Source organism: Galleria mellonella, unplaced genomic scaffold (assembly GCF_026898425.1).
Source record: "Galleria mellonella isolate WM207_F2 unplaced genomic scaffold, CSIRO_AGI_GalMel_v1 utg132, whole genome shotgun sequence".
NCBI classification, from domain to species: Eukaryota; Metazoa; Arthropoda; class Insecta; order Lepidoptera; family Pyralidae; genus Galleria; species Galleria mellonella.
The window spans coordinates 7241320-7264450 of NW_026441989.1; the positions used below are offsets into that span (position 1 = coordinate 7241320).

At 33.0% G+C, this 23131-nt stretch overlaps 2 protein-coding genes across 3 annotated transcripts in view; both read left to right on the top strand.

Moving 5' to 3' along the window:
• Positions 1-11007, top strand: part of LOC113518087 (histone-lysine N-methyltransferase, H3 lysine-79 specific) — a 33927-nt gene extending 22920 nt beyond the window's left edge. For both annotated transcript variants that reach the window (XM_026902849.3, XM_026902850.3), the window contains exons 10-15: positions 31-261; positions 1698-1904; positions 3333-4355; positions 4622-4823; positions 5604-5786; positions 5998-11007. In XM_026902849.3, the coding sequence (XP_026758650.2) occupies positions 31-261; positions 1698-1904; positions 3333-4355; positions 4622-4823; positions 5604-5786; positions 5998-6404 (2253 nt within the window). In that variant the 3' untranslated portion in view covers positions 6405-11007. The remainder of the gene's footprint in view (positions 1-30; positions 262-1697; positions 1905-3332; positions 4356-4621; positions 4824-5603; positions 5787-5997) is intronic.
• A 3010-nt stretch (positions 11008-14017) lies between these two features.
• LOC113518281 (uncharacterized) lies at positions 14018-21537 on the top strand. Its single transcript, XM_026903128.3, has 4 exons — positions 14018-14460; positions 15491-15662; positions 15927-16074; positions 16679-21537. The coding sequence occupies exons 1-4, from the start codon at positions 14352-14354 to the stop codon at positions 17279-17281; spliced, it is 1032 nt and encodes a 343-aa protein (XP_026758929.1). The 5' UTR covers positions 14018-14351; the 3' UTR covers positions 17282-21537.
• The last annotated feature ends 1594 nt before the right edge of the window (positions 21538-23131 follow it).

Consider the following 23131-nt stretch of genomic DNA (forward strand, 5'->3'; position numbering starts at 1 on the left):
GTAATAAAATAATTTACACTTAAATTTTAGGTAACTGCGCCACCGCCTGGCTGCGTGGAACAGCGTCTATCGGCGCTTGGAGTGCAACTGCAACCTGCGGACCGATTGCATTCAGAACTGGATATACCACGCTCACCGCACACGCCGTACAGCCTACAGTTACTCCTCGATATGTTTCGAGACCAATATCTTGCTTTCATTAATCGTATGAACTCACCAGAATACGCTCATGAGATCCGGCATCAAATAGATAAAGAGAAGGTAAATGTTTAAAAGATTGATATGTTATTAATGTATGTAATGGACTATTTAATCAGAAATAATAATTTGATATTGAATTATTGATTAAACTATATTTATCTATCATATCAAACAATTACGTTATAGTGATAAGCATAATTTTACACGACTACGCCGAAGCAAAAAGGAGGGTTATGATTTTGACAGGTATGTATGTATGTGGGTATGTTTGTATGTGTGTATGTATGGTCATCTGTTCCTTCATATTTTTTAAATTACTTATCATAAAAATAATAATAATAATACTCATTATAATTTATCAAATGAGGTATTGTTGGAAATGTTTTGATTGTTAAAGGATATGTGACGTTACATTAAGTTAAATATGGCGCCTTCTAGAAAGTCATGAACTAAAAAACATCCTGATGATACAGTGTTGGGTAGGGGTGGGTAATACATAGCAATATCTATATACTGTGAATAAAATATTTATATAATAACCTAATAACGGATATATTAAAAATCGGTTATACAATATACCATATCAAAATGTGTGATTTTTATTCCCATCCAAATCTACAGGAACACAATATATAGATATCTGAGCGGTATCGATATTACCCATGCCTCATGTTGGTATCAAATGAAAGAAACTTAATTAGCACTTTTAAAATAAATATACATAACTGTTATTCGCGGCTTTTCTTGCATGTACCCAATAATTCGGAATCAATAGTATAATAAGGAAATATTCTTATTTGAAATAAATAAGTTACATGTGAAATATTTTAATGTATTTAGTACATGTTTATAGTAACGTTCAGAGGATAGCTGTGGTCGTGTGGCATCCGTATATATATGGTAATATGGCGTTCTCTATATGTACAACGTGATGAATTGCACTAAAGCAATGCCACGCCGACATATACACAACATTCAGTATGTCGGCTTAGACCCAGTGACCCGGAAGTTGTGGCCTCCGGAGTTGAGATCAGGGTAGTGGGGTTAGCCCAATGTCCTTACCTCGCCCGCCACATTTATATGACGGGTAAGAAGACCCGTCGTCATCGCACTAAAGCATTTATTACTATCAGAATGTATTGTTTTGTTATGGTAAGTGGTATACGATCATGAATATTCTCTGAACATCACTATAAATATGTATTTAAATGCATTTAAATATATCAAGTGTAAGTTATTATGTAACAGACAATAAATATTGAATATTTTGCAGATAATAATATTTTCTTTCTTCTTACTTTTTAAGGTGTGATTTTCCAATAATCAAGTTTTAGTTTTTGAACTTACTTTTTATTAATAATAATATATTTATGTAATATTACTACATATATAAGGGACTTTGATACTGCATATAATATTTAAGTGTATATATCAAATATTTGCAGGTAATTTTTGACAAATATAAATTATATTATATAAGACTTATTATTTTACAGGAAAGAAATCAAAAATTAAAATCAAGGGCTTCTCAGTTAGATAAACAGATCAATGTATTAATTAGCGACAGTGTTGCTTTGCTAAAAGCACGTATGAGCGAGTTAGGTATACACGCTAATAACACTGTGGATTTGTTGGCAAAGGCTAAAGAGATCGTAGGAAGACATAAAGAGTTACAAAGTAAAGCAAGCAAACTGCAGGCGCAGGTAATTAATATATTGTGCTTGAGTACTTAAGAAACTCACCTTAATCGTTACTACGAGGGTCAAACTGAAAGTCCTTAGAAAATCAAAAACTGATTTAATTAGCAAGTTTTTACCTTTATTTTATCTTTTCAAAATAATGTCCATTTACGTCAATACATCGCTGCATCCGATAAAACCACCGAGAAAAACACTTTGCCCACTTGTCCTTAGGAATCTCTTCGACGGCCTTCTGAAACGTAGCCACAGCTTCCTCGGCGTCCATAAAACGTATTCCTGGAAGTTTTTCTTTTATTTTTCGAAATAAATAAAAATCGCAAGGTGCGAGGTCGAGGCTATAAGGCGGATGACCCAGTAGTTCTACGTCTGAGGTCGCCAAATAATCGATCGTTTGCTTGGCGGTGTGCGACGAAGCATTGTCGTGATGAAGGAGGATCCTACTGCGAGGTCGTTTCTCACGTACTATTTCCAAAACACGTGGCAAACAATTGTTACTGTACCACTCTGCAGTAACTGTTTTTCGATCCTCTAAAACAATTGTCGCGTAATGACCTGTCCTCCCAAAGAACGAGGCCACCATCTTTTTTCCCACGCTTCCGACCTCTCTTCACTTTAGTTGGCAACTCCTCGGAAGGAAACAGCCACTGAGCTGACTGTCTTTTAGTTTCGGGATCATAATAGTAAATCCAGCTTTCGTCTCCCGTAACTATGTCAAACACAGAATTTAAGTCACCTCCGTTAAATCTTTCATGCATTTCACGGCACCAATCAACACGACGGAGTTTTTGAGCCTAGGTCAAATTATGAGGTATCCACCGGGCACAAAACTTCCTGACCGCCAAATGTTCATGGAGGATTTTGTGCGCTTGACTCATACCAATCCCTAAGCTTGCCCGGATCTGCTGACAGGTCACTCTTTTGTCAGTCTCTATCATACGCCGCACAACACTGATATTATCTTCAGTCGTCGCCGTAGAAGCCCGTCCCTCACGCACATCATCGGTGAGATTAGTGTGACCACGTTTAAACTCATTAAACCATTTGTAAACAGTGGCACGAGACGGGGCTTTATCGTGAAAGGCCAATCGTAGTCTATCATAACTTTCTTATTGACTTAGATGACATCGAAAGTAAAAAAAATCATCGCACGAAAATTTTCTCGTGTTAAGTTCATGATAACGTTACACAGACTATTTTCAATTTGCCGCGAAATCGTAAAATAAATGACAAACGAATAAATTATATACTCAGTATTATTCGTAAAGAGTTCCATTTTCAAAATTTTAACAATTTTTTTTATTATATTGTTATCAAGTAGCCAATTCTAAAAATATTCAGTGTAGCCCTCGTAATTCATAACGTCATGATTTAGATTAATTAAATTAAGGGATGAATAGTAGACATGTTTATCAATTTATTCATATTTTTTAGGTTAACAATATAGAAGCTGAACAAGCTGTGCTGGTTAAACAAAGAACATTTGAAATAACAGAGAAATATAGGCAAATGGGTCATATACCTCCAGATGTAGAGATTACTCAGAATATTGCACATGATTGCATATTAAAGGAAATATCTGCTACATTAGCGCATCGAAAAAGATTACATGCGCAGGTGGGTTTGCTTCAAAATGAGATTGTACAAATGGAAAGAGCTGGCGAACAACAAAAAGTGGTTCCTTCGTGTGTTCCTGTCGCTACAGTCAAACCTCATACGGTAAACTCAAAACCGAGGAAATCCAGGGAACATCGCTCGAGGTCTCAGGAATGGCCTGATGTGCCAGATGTAGGAAAAATTGAGGAACAAAATCCAGAGATCCTCGCACAAAAGATTCTGGAAACCGGTCGACAAATTGAAGCCGGGAAAATCGCTAAACCGAACGTAATCGTAAACGGGTATACTAGAGATCCCGACAGGCACATCGAATCGCACCATCGTCAACAGAAGCCGACCGCACCCGTGCACCGTACGCAGCCGCAGCCGCAGTCGCTGCGGCCTGCTCAGCCGCCACCACAACTCTCGCATCGCCATTCACCAGTGAAGCCCCAGAAGCCCCTCAACGTGGTATCCAAGGTGCAGGAGTCACCGAAGGTGATCAATTTCGAGGATCGACTCAAGAGTATCATTACCTCGGTTCTGAATGAAGACCAGGAGCACCGCAAGGCGTCGCGTCAACCGGCGCCGAATCATACATACAGTAACGGTTACGTTCGCTCGTCGAGCGCGCAGCACGCGGCGTACCCGGCGCGGGCGGCAGGCGGCGGCGCGCCGGCGGGCGGCGGCGCGGCGGGCCCGGTGTTCGCGCGCGGCGTGGCCCGCGACCTGCGCCGCGAGCGCTACCCGTACGAGCGGCGCGCGGACGGCCAGCAGCGCCTGCCGCCCCCGCACATGGATGGACGGCCCCCCGATCTACGCCATCATCACGCTCATCCCTCTCAGCCCGACTACACACAGGTACCTACTTGTACATTCAATATAATCATAATAATCCAACTGTACCTTTGATGTTTTTCATTCTGTCTACTCATGTTTGGGCAGAAAATTGTAAACTTTTAATATTTTAGTTTAATATTAACCTATTACAACTTTAAAATACATGTAGTATTTTAAAGTTGTAGTAAAATATAATATTTGTATAAATTTAGCATAAAGTATTATTGTTAGATCTGCATAATAGAAACATGTTAGAGTAGCAGGTACTAAAACTAACAAATGAATAGGTGTCACCGGCGAAGTTGGCATTGCGCCGACACCTGTCTCAGGAGCGATTGGCGACGCCCGGCGCGCGTACCATTGGCGATCTTGTTAACGGGGAGATTGAAAGGACACTCGAGATCTCTAACCAAAGTATCATTAATGCAACGGTCAATATGAGTGCTCGATACCACGAACCCGATCGTGCGCCTCATCAACCCCTTGAAGGTAATAAATAATTAAATAAATAGTATTTAATTAAATTTAAATTCAATCACGCCACGTTGCATTATAAATGAAGATGACGAGGAAAATATGGACTACAAATGCTTCTGACTACTCCATTAGGGATTACAGTCGTAGGCATATTTATTCATTTACAATTTTATTTGCTCATTCTTTGCATTTTTTTTTTAATTAGTAATAACTGTAATTGTTATATATTAAAGTATTAGCGACCTGCCCCCTGCTTCGCACAGGTGTAGTATTTGTTTGTGTAACTTTAAAACTGTTCAACAAATGTTAATCAGACTGTTATTTTGGCGTGTGTGAAAGTACTGCACTAATATTCTCTAAGATTTTGAAATGAAAGGCTTAGATTTTTTTTTTACTTTTATAAAACTATCTCTTTAGATGAAATATTAAACTTAGATCTATGGTGTCACAGTCTTTTTTGTAAAGCTAAAAGTAATAAATATCTTTGTAATAGATTTTATTGCTTTATTTCAAATCATTAAGGCTGCGCAACCCATATATAATTTTTGCTAACTTTAATTACATTTATTGCCATTAATTATTGATAATATATATTTTTACCAAGATAAAAAGTAGCTTATAATAACACTCAGAAATAATATAACTTTCTAATAGTAAAAGAATTTTCAAAATTGGATCAGTAGTACCGGAGATTACCATGAAGATCCGAACTCACAAACTTTACCTATTTATAATATTAATATAGATTTTAAAGATATATATTTTTAAAGATCAATTAATGCTCTTTGACAGGGTTAGCAGCATGTCTACAGGCGCGAGTACTTGCATCTGATTATTGGCGTGGACGCAATGGAAATGGTGGCGGTGTGGGCGAACCAGAGGAGGCTATCCGACGTCGCACTCCACCGCTTGATCCACATTCTAACACGTCGACACCTCTCGTCGATGAATTACCCGACGGCGGTCGACCCCCAGGTACCTGTTAGAATACCACTCCAGCGGATTCGTAGTTTTGAGTCTATGGCCTAGTCTACAGAGTGATGCGGTTTTCACGCGATAATCTGACAGTTCAAACATACGACGATGTATGAGTCCATAAATACTGATTTACGTGTGTATTGTTTGAGTTTGAGTATCGATGATTCTGAGAGCGTTATTTTTACAATATTAATGTTGTTGTCTATAGAAGGGGAAGGTGGCGAAGAAGTCGACGAGAGCAAATGGCAGGACAGGATCGCTTTTCGGTTCGATCAGATTATATCGTTCGCATCGACTGCTATGGAAGACAAGCGGCGGCGTTCAGACGAAGCGTGTAATACGTCGCCTGACTCTGGAATCGGTCACGGTGAAGCCGCCCGCGCGGCTTGTGAGGCTCGGGCTAGTGGCGCTGCGATTACGCCGGGGACGGCACCGGGGGCGGGTGTCGGCGGCGCTGCGGCAGGCACAGGCGCGGCGTGCGGCAGCGAAGGCCGGTCGCCATCGCCGCTGCCGGCGCACCACTTCAAGAAACGTTTCTTCCGGCGCGAGCGCTGGGGAGCGTGGAGCGGGCCGCCGCCGCCTGCCGCCGTGGACTGGGAGCGGCCGGCGATGTGACGGCCGCGCACCTAGCGCTGCGACGTGTGCCGGTTCGCGCACCAGCGCTGCTCCTAGTACCGCCTAGTATTGTCGCGGCAAACAACTTGAACATAATCATACTCGTTAGATGACAATGCGGTCCCAAAGCTATACCGAGTAGTTATTGTTAGTTTTGACGGGCGTCTGATGAAGCAGCAGCTCGCCTAGTGAATACTGGCTCTGACAAGGCGTAGATGGTGCGAGGTAAACTACGATGTTGACATAAAAAAATATTTACGTATTTCAGAGATTTTCAAAGTGGGTGTTACGTGCCCTTTGGTAGGTTTAGAGTTCTATTATGAGATGAAGTGTGGGCTATCTGTTACATCTTTTTACTTAATATTTGTTGCACAAGTCATGGCATTGAAATCGTGTCCAGGTTGTTTGCCAGTATCTATACGAGCGCTGCGTTGCGCCTTTCTAGTATAATTTTTTATCGGAACACTGCCGACGCGAGAGAATGAGTGAATGTATTTTATGTAAATAGAGTTGGCTCGATAGTTGTCGAGTCATTCTAGAGCAGCGACTTTTGTCGAGCCCATCTCGTATGTTGTTTGTGTCGATTTTGTTACATTTTTTTTTTCGAATATATAATGTAATTATGTATATTATTGAGTTTATTTTACGTTTAAGACTTGTAATTATTTAATATTAGATTTATGTCGCCGTTTCGTTGGGGCGCTCCGAAAAACGTTTGCGCAGCGACGGATTGTATTTCATGTGTTCATTTAGGTATTAGAGTTTGAAATACATGACTCAGTGATGACGCAGCGGATCTTCCTTACACCGGTCGTTTGGTGAATGTTTGTTGTTTTATGAGTTTTGTTTTACAATGTTACGGGAAGCTCGGTCTGAATAATGTTATCATTCCTTTGAAGAAGTCTTAAAATTTACATAATATTATATCTATAAAGAACTTGTGTAAACTACGGGAATACTATTAATTGGGTATGAAACCGCTGTAGTGTAATTTAGTATAATTTAAAGGGGCTAATACAGATTTTAAGTTTTATAACTGCCTTGCAAGCGATATTACTAAAAGTAGCATGTATTGTTATGAAATAGCTCGTGGTCACTCAGAAAAGGAGATTTGACATGTATAATATAAATAATAATTGTATAGAATAAAATAAGTAGTGTATAAAATATTGTACTAAATCAGGGATAATAGCTACTACTTGACTATTAGAGTTAATATAAGTCCTACCGAAGGCCCGAAATGGCAAGGTGCTTATAATATATGAAGATTAAAGGTAAAAATAGCTAATTGTCAATACAATAAAAGCAATCTTATACCAGTACATCTTTTATTAATTAAATTAGGACTTGTGTTCACATAATATATATATATATATCGAATTGGATTTATTTTATTGTAATTTTTATATATATTTAAACGAACAATGTGTTACTTTACAGAAGTACAATATTAACTATTTCATTGATTCAACATCATTTCGATTTATACCAAAGATCAAAAACAGTATGATATATACATAAGTATATAATTATTTAGCAACACTATACTGATTAATATGTGCTCTTTATTGTACTAAAAAATGATTTTGTAAGGACCTCGAGCTATTTAAAAGGAAGTAGTCAATAGTATCCCAAAACCATAGCATTTATGTATTTTGCACATCATCTAAAATTATTATCAGTTAAGGAAAATTATATTTTATATAAACAAAATAATGGGAATTATGTAATGTATATTCTTGCTTTAATGAGTAAGAATATATATTTTCAGAATAAATTTATTATTTTCAGACAAAAGTCTTGAATATTTAGTGCCAAAAAGCATGTATATAAAACCTGTAAATGTGCTACTTATCACATTATACTTGTGTCTGTATATGTGTCAAGTAATAGTGTGAGATGAATGTTTGAACCGCATTACGAAACATGAGCAGAGGTGGATTTTTTGTTGTCTCTTTAATTTTATAGGTTGTTGAGCTTATTTTGCATCTAATTGAATACTTGAAATCAGTACTGCCTTAAAATTAGACACTTGTTTCTTGCTCCTATCTATATCTCATACAATTCATATTTTGAGAAGGTAGTTAATATTTTAATGGAATAGAATGTAAGTACTAGCGTTTTTTCCATTATCCGAGTTATATACGTACATTTATGTATATACATAGGTAACACCAATGGTGCGGTTTACGAACTGCGATAATTTTGGGACCATTTCTTCTGAAAACTGTTGTATAAAATAGACGGGCTCCTTCAATATCGATTTTCTTATTCATAATAATGAAAACAGGAGACAGAATTCACATATGTATTTATTATTGAAAATTTTCTATTGAATTATGCATGTAGAAGGAATAGTAAATAATAAATTTTAATTAAATAAATCTACTATTATATATTAGTATACCGAGTTTTATCACTTCATATTGGTCATCAAGAAATTGATAACGTCATAGGCTAAAATGTTTAAACACTAAAACATAACACTAAATCTCCTAAGGTTAATTTGAAATCTTTTTAATTTGAAGGAAACGTGAATTTGAATAATTCGATATTTGTTGATATTTAATTCTTGTAACGAGCTGTAAGAGAATATATTTTTGTTAAGTAAAAGTAACAAATGTCTGAATTTGAGCAAATACTGAATTCTTTCTACCAATAAAGTCCACAACTCTAAACTTTGACCATATTTTGTGGAAGCATTAATTCGACTGGCTGCTTCGTTCGACTTACAATTATGATGATTTTTAACAAAAAAAAAAAAAAAAAAAAACAATATGTATGTAGAATATAAATATTTTCCATACGATAATCTAGTGAAGCGAAAATCAATCTTCAACTGTCCATAGTCTTATGTAAATAAATGTATCATTATTTTTTTTTCTAGAGATTTTGTTTTAAAGAACTATAGTTAATGATACGGTTTATTTTAACGTTTCTTATCTATGGCTGTTATTACCACTAACCAAAACGTGTTCTTATTGAATATGATTAATGTTTGATGATTTTCTATACCTTTCAATAATTGATTTTTGCTCACTAAATATTTATATTTAGCATGTTTATCTACATGTTTATTAATGCACAACTGTATTCTTATCTAAATGTTCGCGTCTAAATTTTTTTTTTTCATAACACTCGCTCACGAAAATATCCGCCTTTTAGGTGTAAGATTTAAAATCCATTTCTTATGAGTTTTCTGAATGAAGAAAAATATAAAGATTCATTGTAGATAGCTGTTACATAATATTTAATAACTAGGAGATTAATATTGTTATTAGTTTAAAGACAAAGTACCTAATTTATTCTGTAAAGAGGCTCATAGTTTTAGATTCTCTCTATGACTTTTTACAGAAGGGGTAAATGTCTACAACTTCTACTTAATAAGTATATATATATTTGATTTAATTTTCAAAATACGTAAGTCGACTAAGTGGTTTTCAATTCAAAATGTGGCCTTTTATATTTACTATATTTTGCAATGGTTATTGAACCATTTTTTAAAGTGGCACTAAGAGTGATGTTTTTTCATAATAAGCATTTTTGTGGGGTTTTAATCATTGATTTTTTTTTCAAGTTTTCAGTTTGCAAAGGACATTTACTATAGTATTACTTTGGCTTGGTATCTTTATGATACCGATTCAAATTCTTTTTTAAACAATAATATTATTGTTCAATTTTGATAATAGTTTTAGAAAAATAAATTTATGCCTCTATGTAATTTATAAAAAAAATAACAATTATAATTGGCGCACTTACGGACACTACAAAATATTTCATTTCAAATTCTTTTTGCAACATTTTTGCATATAATATTGTTGTAGCGTAAGCGTTTCATTCGAAATATTCATATGACTGTGTAGTGTATCTAATAATTCTAAAATTTGAGCAATGGTAATAATATTAATTTGAGACCGAAGACTTGTGTTAATGTAAGTGATACTCAAGGTAATAAATATTTATAATACATAAACGACCTAAAGAGGGATGTCACATCAATTTCTATTATGTAAGTATAGATACGTTTATACTTAGTACTATTACTTTAAAGCATTCAACACTGCAAAGAATTTTATAATTTTTTAAACGAATCTTTCCGCTGCGTTTGTGGCGATAAGGACAAAAATTTTATCAAATTACTGTAACGTTACTGTGCCTTCGGCGTTGAATGCTCTAAGAACATAATCGTCGTTTTGTGTATTTTAAATATTGGTATGTACTGGTTTGATTGTGCCTGAAAAATTCATCAATGCCGCTCCAAACCTCAAAATTATGTATGTGTATAATAAGTAAGCAATTAAGCATAAAAAATGAGTTCTGACGTATGAATAGTAGGGTAGTTATTTCGGCATAATACATTATGTATTTTGACCAGATTGACTCGAAGAGTGATTGCATTATTCAGTTATGACGTAGTTTTATTTTTAATGGGGAATATGAGCAAATCTGTGTGACGTTAGTGTCTAAAATAGTACAAATGAGAAGACTTATTGTCATAAGCATCGGACTATTCAACATTGCAAATGCTAGGTTTGAGATGTATCCCTGTGTACTAGTTTTATTTTGTACTAAAAGTTAAAAATAAATGAGTAAGTAATTACAATTATGATATTTTTGTTATCTAAGCTGTCTGTTCTCGTAGATTTTTGCAATCTGTGAGGTTGTCCCAAGTCCTTATTAAGAGTTTTGGAAGATTAAAAACTCTGCTAAATGCAAACCATAAAACAATTTGTGGTATTTAGTTTACTATTGCCATTTCAGTTTGCTCTTGGAAACCATCATGATTAATTTCTGATGAATTTGTGACGATGAGCAAAATTATCTGCCTTCATCTTCACCTATCGTTCAGTCAACCAATTTACGAGTATATCGATACATATCAAAAGATAATTTTTGCGCCCCCACCCCCGGCTCTAGATTCCTAGGTTATGCATAGCAATACTGATATGATTCGTGTAAGGTAAGCTTTATAATATATTGTAAAGTACGTACGTAAATCATATCCCGTAAACCAAAATAAACAAGTTTAATGGTGCATTTTGTCTGCAAAAGGCAACAAAGGTAGATTTTTATTAGTCGTTTGTTAGATGTCGTTTTCTTTGGCACCTCTTTTACGTACCTAGTCTACAAATGTACCTTTTTAATGGATTTTTATGAAAGAGCAATCGCTCCTGCCTGTCCTTCCCCCCGGGTATACACTGATGGGACACCAGTGAGATTCTCACCTCGGAATTGTTTGGTGCCCATTCCAAGATGCGAATAAAACGTCGCAAAGATGTATCTGAAAGTACGTATGCGCTTTTTATAAATAATTGGATTATTAATATTTTCATTAAGTTACTATTGCTACCTATATTTTCGAGACAGTTTTTTTTTTCTGTGACACATAGACTTAGTATAACATGCACATACTGTGTAAAATAACTTAGACATAAACTCTGGCACTATTTTCTAAATTAACCCATTTCTATAAATAAATTTCAATTCGATATCACAACGAAATCTTTATTATAAAGTCCAATATAGACTCAATTACTAATAATGTTGGGGGAATGGTATTGTTAGTCATTGGGGATCTAAGTCTTATTGTATGCAAAATACACTATAGTTCGACGCAATTCCTGCTGGAAAAGATGAATTCTTCTGGTATTTATCACGGTGGGTTAACGGACCTGCTTTCATCTTCATCTTTCATCTTTCATCTTTTTTACTGGTGACCCGCCAATATATACCGATAGCGCAGGCGTGATTTTTTATTTATTATCACAAAAATACAGAATTACAGAAATTGTTACATTAACATTTAGAAACCACGTAGGTTTATATTAATACTAAGATTACTATTTTATTATCACCCATTAAAAAAAGATTAACTATTAGAAATGTACCTAATTAATATTCTTTTTGATTCATAGCTTAGATTGTAAAGTACGTTATAATAAGTCATATTCATAAAGGTTCGCTGTGATATTAATTTAAAATTTTAATTTTAGTGGTAAGTTTGAAAAATGGTGCCATGTTAGATTCAGACTGAATGTCATGAGTATAGTAAGGCATGGAAATTATTGCTACATTTAATTCATTATAATTTTGTTATATTATTATTTTTATTCACAATTATGTGATAAATGACTTCAAACAATGTGATTTTCGCTCGCAGTGAATTTCTGTCGCACTTGCTACTAAAAGCAAAGTATGAATTAAATTTTTTATGATAAAAGCGAGCAAACAGATACTGAGTATGATAAAGTGCGCGACCAGATCGCTCTGTACGGCCCAGTCGTCCATCTAATGCGATTTCACTACACTGTTAACCAAGCGTAAGCAACGACTAATAAATTTGGACGCAGCGACTATCTGCGACTAGAGGGGAGAAGGATCAGGTCGACGTTCTCGTGGTTCCTCCTGGAAACCATTGTAATTGATTTATTGTTAGATTCGTCATGGTGGGCTAACTGACCTGCTTCATCCACACCTATCATCCCTCACTGGTGCCCCGCTAGTGTATACCGATAGCGCACGTGGGGTTACCATTTCATTATCATCCATTAAAAAAAAACTATCTGCGATTTGGTTTAGCGATTTGTAGCACTTTTGTGCTACGACGTAGCTTAAGTGACGTATGATTTGGCGTAATACAAGTGAAATTCCCACTTGTTACATTCAATATATATTCAAGCCTAGAATTCCTCTGATTGTTAGTAGCTATGCGCGAATTTACTAATACGACTACTATAGTGGCAACTAACTCGGTATCTTATTTAAAGTTAGGCGGTACTTTACACCGAAACAACTACGACAACTCTATAAAGCATAGGTTCAAGCATCCATGGAGTACTGCTGGCATCTTTGGGATGGCTCTTTTAAATATCAACTTGCTTCACTTGATTATGTTGAACGACGAAGTAAGAAACTTATAGGGAACGATTTGTTGCTGCATTACAAATTTCAAAATCTAAAAGACTGCCGCAAAATTAGGCAACTCGCTGTTTTCAACAGGATACATTATGGAGAGTGTGCTCAAGAACTGCATGATCTGATTGTTCTTTCAGTCTCAGTATCAGACGACCAGACGGGGCGAGAGCCTCCATCTTTACGTCGTAGACAAACCATTAATACACACGAAGTGCTTTGCGTCTTCATCATGCGTACGGCCAAGGAGTGGAACTTTCTCCTTGTTTATGTTTATCCATCCAAATATAATCTGCACCAATTTAAGGCAAATGTGAAAAGTTCGCGGGCCCATGAATTAGTGGGCCTGCGAGTTTAATCTAAGACAGTCTCATCGCTTTTCATTAGGTGAGATCGTGATCAATCGCGGGACCCTTTGATAGAAAAAAATAAATCTAATTATTTAATTGAGCAATTTATTTGAATTATTCGAATGTATCTAGTAGTCGTAAACCATTCGATTACTAATTTTGTTCATTCACTGTAATGCTATATATATAAATTTACTAATCATTAAAAACATTCATTAGTAGTTGTTGATGTATGAGTGTTATATAACAACACGTTTGTAGCAACTTGTACATGAAAAATCATTATATAACATTGAAAAATTTTATTCATTTTGTTGTATTGGTATTTGGCGTTCGTTGTATACATTCACTTTTTGATTTCATCAATTTAAATCTCTTAATGTATTGACAACTAGCTGTCAGTCAATTTCCTGTCATTGCTATTTGGTCTGTGCTCCATGTTTCATGCCGTTTATTTAGACATATTTCACTAATCTACAATGTCGTCAAATTTATATTTTATTTTAGTTACATAAATATGAGTTAAATTTGTTGTGTGCATTTGAATTTAGTTCAAAATACTAAATTTAACTAAGTAATTTTGAAATATTGAGTTAAAATTTTTTTCAAGAATTTCTTCTATAATGGGTACTATGTTCTTAGTTTATTTGTTAGTATGAACTGTTTATAAGAAACTTTCTACAAAATGAAGTGTAATTTGCGTGAACTCGCTCATTTGAGCGACCAACCTTGTGTTATTGAAGGGAGATTGAATTATAAAAAGATAACGAATGGCAGTTATCGACACCAATCAGGTATGCACCTAGAAAAATGAAAAACTTCATACTGGTAACTGTTAGGAAGTTGTATGTAGGTAGGTATGTACTGATACTAATGCCTAGTTTATTTTGGATTTGGCTATAACAGAGTTAAATATGTACTATAGAATGTGATTCAGACTCCTACTAGTATGAAGATATTTAGCTATTTTGCCATCTGTTCGAAATGTTTAATCATATGGTAAAATTGGTATTGTCGAATGATATTTCCATTATTTTAATATAACTAATATTACTCGATACAATAAAAATATTTGACCCATGTAGTATTTTTTGCATTATCAAAATTTCGTTTTTTGTTGAATTACACTATTTATTCAATTGGACATTAAAAACTTAATTTATAACATATATATATATATATATATATATATATATATATATATATATATATATATGTCTTTTAAGAAAATAGTGAATACATTGGTATACTTATAAAACCTTTTCTTCCAGCTCTTATTTTAATTTCTGGAATATATTTTTTTAATTTCATTGTTTGAATCAGATGGACAGAGTACATGGATAACATGCTGATAAAAGTTTTAGAACTAGTCTAAATATGGTAATAAAAAAAAAATGATTTGGTGAAAGAAAAATTTTACCATTATTTATGGTTTCCTGTGACTTTTCTACTACTACTCTTCACAAAGAGTAGTACTGGCAAATTTTTTTTAAGATTCATAATTAAGTATTTTCTAGTATTTAATTAATGTAGTAGCTGCCTGCCAAATAAACATAGCTACTAGATAGTTTCCTTTACTATGGTGATATAAGAGCCCTTCAGTTGCCTAACTAGGTCTTGGTAGAATTTCGAGTTTATAATCATTATAAAGTATCTACATCCACAATTTTCACTTTTTATTAATATTTTATTACTTATTTTAGTACTAAGAGTTGCTTTGGTGTATTAATCTGACTTATTTTTTATTTTATAAACTTATTATTAATTTCTAAAGTGGTCTGAAAAATATGAAACAATTAATCATTGTTAAATTTTTATTTACAGTTTTTAAAGAAAGATGGTTTCGACTTATCAATAATTATTTATTCTATTTCAAAATAAGTGAAATGGGCAAATTTGATACAAAAAACCCAGCTGGAATATTTGTGATGGAAAATTCATCTATTCAGATGGAACATGGTCAAAGCATACCATTTTCGTTTTCTATATCATTTATGTAAGTTTTTTATTTTTTATAATGTGTTATTTTTTTATTACTGTAGTAGAAATACTCATTTTACATATTTAAGGTTCCATAGTCATTATTTATGTTCAACTGTAAGTTGAATATGGGCAGAGGAGCACTTCACACCTTCCATTGTAATGGAATGCATCCAAATACTATTAATATTATAAATCTGAAAGTTTATAAGGATGTTTTTGCTCAAATGTTAACAGATACCCAATTCTAATACTTTGTAATAAATTACTTTAATTACAGAGATGAACCCGAAAAACGGCACCTCTTTGCAGCGCGAGCAGAGGATAATGTTGTCCAGTGGGTTATGAAACTTAGAGAATGTTCCTATGAGTACTTGCGTAATCGCCTTTATGTACTTCAATCAAAAATATATTCTATAACAGGCAAGGTTAGTATTAATTGAATTAAAAGCAGAAGTCATTATTCACATTAGTTATGAATATCTTACTATGAGGTGAGTGGTATGCCTGTTTGTAAACTTCGTATTAAAAATAAATTACAAGTAACATTGTTTACTGCTAAACATAGGCTTTCCCCTTAGAGCACAATAAGGAATATTCCTGAGCAATCTAATATCTATTATTTCCCATACAACATATTTGAAATTGTAACTCTACTTAATTTAAGGTCATTGTACTTTTATTTCATCTAGTATTAGCTGATTTTTGGTTACTGGTTTTTTTATGGATATTCTCATAATTTCCTTAATACATTGTGTATGTTGGAGCTTCCTCATACTACCACAGAATATGTAATAGTACTCTACCACCAGCAATACACTGCTCAATGTAATGTATACATCAGAGTATCTGACACCACTAGGGAGATTGTTGCATTTGCTTATGTCTCAATTGAATGGATTAAAACGTCCTCATTATCCAGAACATAGGTAGGTGGCCAATGTAAAGCACATAAGGCATCTCTAACCAATTTTAAGTTTAGGCTTCATATTTACTTGTTAGTACTTTATTTATAATTATTTAAAAACACAGGATCCGCTGCTTCTAGTGCCAAGAAATGAAGGCGCATGTCTTTGGGCACCTTCGATCCCTTTCTCCACAACGCCTGCGTGCACTGTGAATACATCATCTTTCAGCTGTCATCTCCATACAAATGGTGCGTTTACGCTTGAAAGAAGTAAATCTGATATACAAGCACATCGACATTTTCGCTTAGAGTCTTCTAAGAAAGCAACTTTCTATACCGGTGAATATAATCAGACCTCACAAATAAATGAACACAAAACAAATGATAATTTTGCTTTAGAAAGAAGTAAAACTTCAGCACTATTTAACGAAAATCGAAACGCAATAGATCCAACAATTTTTGACAACCGACCACCGTTCTCACGGGCGGCACCTAGTCCTCCAGTTCGGACTAAGTTGTCACCTGCGAGCGCACGCTCCGACACCAACAATATAGGCAAAGTGTTTACTGAACATAGCAAAATATTAGCCACGACTAGTATACTGGATGAAACACCTGTACCACCTAAACGTAAAGTCTCACCCAAATATTTAGAAGTTCGCGACGATAAAAAAGAGGACAGTAGTAATAAGCAACTAGATGTGTCGAAAGATCTTATTCAATTTTAGTAAACAGATTATTTGAGTGTATTATATCCCACCTATTAAATAAATTATAACAAATAACTTGCCCTGTAATTAGCATTTTCTTTTAAGTAAAATGTGATACTTTACCTTTTTAAATCACAGCGGTAAATTCGACTATCATAACATACATCACAAAAGGCAAAACAGTCCAGTCATTTTTTTTATATTATGTATTGTATTGTACAAGTAATGTTTAGGCACAGCAATTTGGTCACTAATAAGGAAAATATTATTATAACTAATAAGAATGTAGGTACTACAGTTTGTTGAGTATGTCATGTAAATAGTAAGGCTACCTATGTGATTATGACGGGCCGAACAACGTGGGATTATACTTGTTTTATTTATTTAATTAAGTAATTACTAATCCTCCGTTTCGGTGTTCCGTACCAAAATGGAATGTAAGTAATGACTGTATTTGTTAGCCTATATAAATGTGTTGGTTAGAAGTTTGGCAATTTTTTTACTATAAGTAAAAGTAAGAACATTTTTTGTACAGAAACGGGCCGAAAGACAATTAGTATTTCGATTTCACCTTATATAATTATCGGAGACTTGAAGTAGTTTACGCATATTTCTAAATAGTTATTTTTTAATTTATATATTTTCATGCCAGCTTTTCTGTATGATATATATAATCCAAATCCATCGAAATTTATAATCCAAATATCCAAAAAGAATGAAATAATAGAGACCAATTGATAACGTATCTGTAAACATAAAATAAATAGTTTAAATAGTTTTTACAGGATTAAAAAAAATAGGATTGAGAAAAAAAATTAAGTCGCACCGATCCTAATAATTAGTATTAATAATTAATAGTTCAACTATGTAAAAGGATATCCGTTTATAGATAGGTATAGTACCTCTGTATAGGAATCTGACTCGCACTTGACCGGTTTTTTATTATCTAATGGAAGATTACTTTCTAAAAAATTGCCATTATGTTTTAGTGCTCAATATAATTAAGTAAATAACGGAAAGATTGTAGTAATCATAGTTACAATTTATTACACAAAGTTATCTTTTTTATACTTAATTATATAATCAAATATTTTAGAATATCACAGACAAAAACTATAAACCAAAAAATTATATTATCATCAAAAATATTCCACTTATTGTTAGGTGGTTATATGTATTATTGTTGTATATGGTAATAATATTGAAACTTACTATCATGTTTCCGTAAAATAATATTGTTTTAGTAATCTTTATACTAGCACTTTTTATTATTGATATATTTTTGATTTACCAATAATAAAAAGTTTGTGATACATTCGTGGTTCCCAGATTTATTGTATACATAGGTGCATAATAATATTATCTGAATAAACAACATTAGTGTCAATAAATGTGCAGTAAATGAAATTAACACAGGACTGTTACAAGTGTCGTAACAAAAAGCAATGTAATACTGTCGATGATGGATAAAGCATTTGATAGCCGAATAATGTCTTTTCGTTCTTCCCAGTGATTTTAAACGAGATCGTTGAATTAAAAAATAACGTGCTTATAAAACATATAATTTATTAGTGCGTACTTAATAATCTCTGTGTCACTCTAAAGTTTATTAACACTGATAAGATTTTGTTTTTAATGATGAAACGATTTTGCAGCAAATTGAAGAAATTTATATTTATTACGTTTATATGGGAATATTATGGATGGAACATGGTCGCACAGACGTACTTCTCTAAGATGGTCGAATTAATACTTGGAATAACTAAGTTTATTTACTCGCAATATCCGTAGATAACAGTCGACAATACTTTGTAGTTGTGATTAAAACTATATAGATAGTATAAACTTTATAAATAAGTTTATTCGACCTTTTTGAACTGGACATAACAACAGCTCTCATATAAAAAAAATTTGAATAAAAATATATAGATAAAAAAATATCATAAAATGTTTTTCATACTGATTAAGTTATTGCAAAACAAGAATATGCATGATCGCAGTTACACGCAGTTACATTATATTAAACTATCAGTTTAGTACTATATGTTGATTATTATGTTGATATATTTTTTTACTTACTATACAAGTTCTAGGATTTTATGCAAATACAATATATCTTATAAATAGGTTATTAATTAATAAATATTTATCTTTTGGTTCATGTCTGAGTTTTTGTATCTATAATACTATTTAGTAGAAGTGGCATTAAATTCCTCTTTCGCTACTGAAAATGCACCTAAGTGAATTATGTTATATAGCCATCTAATTGAATATTGGAGATTAAAATTCGATGCTTATATTTAATATAAGATAAATCATCACGACCAAATCACATTCATGGAACTGGTAATCGGCGCTTGTTTTAGTAGAAATAGGTACAATATCTACTACAATGTTTCTCTAAGTATTTATTTAGTTTTAATTTTTCGTGTTTAGTACACACACGTTATTCCAGTCTGCTCGTGGCCACGTCTAGTGAAACATAAACAAACGAAATATGAAATGAATCAAATACCTTGTTTATTACGATATAATTCGTGAAATCTCGAATAAGTCTTAATTTAAGAACAACAAATGAAATCGGAATGTTTTTACTAATAAGGTGCTATTGACTACAGTACTCAATCAAAATAAATATGAAATTAACGAGATTGTAACTACAATAATAATTTTAAATCACTGTCAAATATGAGATTATTTAGTTTTATTGTAGATAAGCAAGCACAAGGTTCTATATTATATAAATAAATTCTAGTCAAAATAGTAATATATCTATCTATATTGACATAGAAATAAAAAGACATTCGTTTAAACATGTGATAAATATGTTTGTGTTTGTACCAATAGACTTTGTGTATGTTTTAAATATTAATACATTAAATCATTTTAAAGAGGCTATATGGCAATAAGTCTTTTAATTTGGTTCGAAAAATTAAATAAATTTGCATTCATTTGGTAATCAAATTAGATTCATGTCCTGGTCACAGGTCAACCCATTTTTTGACAAATATATCTGTGTCAAATATATATACATATATTTAATAATTTTGCATCACGGAAGTGACGTGGAACTGATTATGGAATCTAATTAAAATAGTATGTAAACATTAATTCGTTCCTTTCACTGTTTTTGATAAATTTTTATACATCCTAAAAGATTGTGATATGTAATATGTAGCTATATGTATATGTAATTATATGTATATTTATAACTTTTGTACAATAAAGTGGATATATACCTAACTAATTTAGCTTGTCTATTTTGTAAATCAATCAGAAATTTCCGAGCCGAACGAAACATGAACTATACTAATATCATGATAGAATTACTGTAATATATACAAATTGGTAGAAATGGAATGTTTTGATCGTTTATAATTTTATACATTCACTGCATAGTATTTAGGACAATATTTGCTATGGTCCTTAGGGTTTACAATGAATGAAATGGTATCGGTATGGGGACACGGGTTCCACGAAATTTGGATCAGATACTGTGGAATTAGAATGAAAACATTTCATGGTAGACCTGCTGTATATTTTAAAAAGAATGTGACTATGTAGGATTGATCCTTTGACATATGTAACAAGCTTACATCTTGTTAGCATAGTGGTATCCATTTTATTATTATCTTCATGACAGCTCACATTTGTTACCAACTAAGTTCTTTTAATGGTCTTTTATAAAGTAGGTACTATAGTAAAGTCATAAGTCGAAATTTTAACAATAATTAGCTATGGAGGTTAGAAATACATAAATTAATGTTTATCTGTTGGCTATAAATTATTTAGTTATTTCCTTTTCACCTTGCTTTTATAAGATAGTTCCTGAATCGACTAGGTGCAACAGACAACATTGGTTCAGATTTTACAATAACATAGTGAACATTCCAGCCCTTGTGCATTCCGTCAGAGATCATGTAAAGAGAGCAGTACCTCTATCTGAAATATCTAATAAAACAAGTGCTCTAACGAAAAGTGTCTGTTGGAGCAAATTTCTTTTAGTCTTAGGCATTGCGAATAATACGTGGCTTCTAGTACGAGTTTCTTTGTTTGGCACAACATAATTACGTTAGCCAATATGATAGAATTTTCAATCTTTCCCCTTAAAATCTTAAAGACATGATAATCGTTAAATCCTTCCTCGCCTCCAGTGTATTGTATCCCACTATTACCAGTGTGAACAAAGTAGGGTACATCAAGGGGAAAAGGGATAAACGACCTACTGCTTAAAATACAAATATCATATTACTTTGTAGGTATTAACCCAACTTTTTATCACGAAATATACCACTTGACGTCTTTATTTTTTGAAGTCTCACAGGATGTAGTTAAATGTTTATTTATTAAAAAATATAAAAAAAAAAAAAAAAATATACAGAGGTTACTCACGAAGTCGCGAGAAACTGCTAACATATAAATTAATTAAACATTACTATCCTGCGTATTTTGATGTTATTACGAGCTTACTATGGCGGGAATAATAAAATGGAAAAGGTGTTTGTAATAGTGTTCTCATTATATTTTTTATTGATTCATCATTATTGTTTGTAATGTTCAAATGTATATTTTTTGACATTTTATACTAATTTTACGTTTCATATTTGCAATATTTTTAGTTAAGTATGGTAATATATTTATTTTGCTATGCATGCTTGCATTATATCGTTTAAATGACAATTATATGGAAATAGTTTAACTAACTTAATAAATTGATTAATTAATTACTTGTGAATTTTTATTGAAATTTTCACTCTACTTCAAAAAGAAGGGGTTCTCAATTCAGTTCTATTTTTTATGTTTGTTACCTCATAACTCAGTCAGTTCTAAACCGATTTGAAAAATTCTTTATCTAAAAGGATATATTTACAGATTGGTCCCATACATGCTTTTTTTTAATCAGTTCAGTAAATTAGTTTTTAAATGAAAATACATTTTTACAATTAGTCTGTCTTCTTTGTGGGGTACTATCTAAATTTATCCTCATTTACAATAAACTTTATATTTTATTAATTTAAAAATTATAATGTAAATATTGACTTGCCATTGTGTGACGAAAACTATTACATTGGTTAATAAAGAAATATAATATTGGTCGTCTACAACATGCCTATTGCTCTTGATGGTGTACCACAAGCAGTCTGTTCCGAATTTCATTACCTCTATTCAATTATTAACAATGCCGATATAGATCGTGAAATTAGGTGCAGAATTAGCGCTGGATAATTGTAAATGTGGCATGTTTCGGGAACAATACGTAACCCTAGAATGCTCTTCTAACAAACTGAAGAATCAAATTTAAAAATATTATATAAGACCTGTTGTCCTACTACATATGAATCAAAGGTTAGCCCTTATAGGACAACATTAAGATATATGAAACATGAATACACGTGGCAAAGAAAATAAATTGGGTATGTAAGGGGAAGTCTTAAAGCAGCACCAAAAACAGAGGAGTTGAGAAGTAATAGATTACTTGGTATGGTCATGTAATGGGTAAGATTGAAAACCATTTTTAAAGAAGGTATTAAGAATGAAAGTGGATGGTTGTAAAGGAAGAGGATAACCAAAGAAATGGTGCATGGACTGTGTGAAGAAAATATACATAAAAGAGTGACCCCAGGTATGACGGTTTATAGGAATTTGAGAAAGAAGAAAAAGCACTGCGTCGACTCTAAATAAATGGGAAAAAGCAAAATATTTATGCTGATTGGTAGACTATAACTATTTAAAAAAAAAAAAATAGCGAACTGCGAGTATTGTCAATTTTAGTCAGCGTCGCATTTAAATATAGGCTATGAACCTCCACAGTGGCTCCACTACAAAGGGGTTCCCACCATAACCGGAGTGTTGCCAGAATTAGGCATA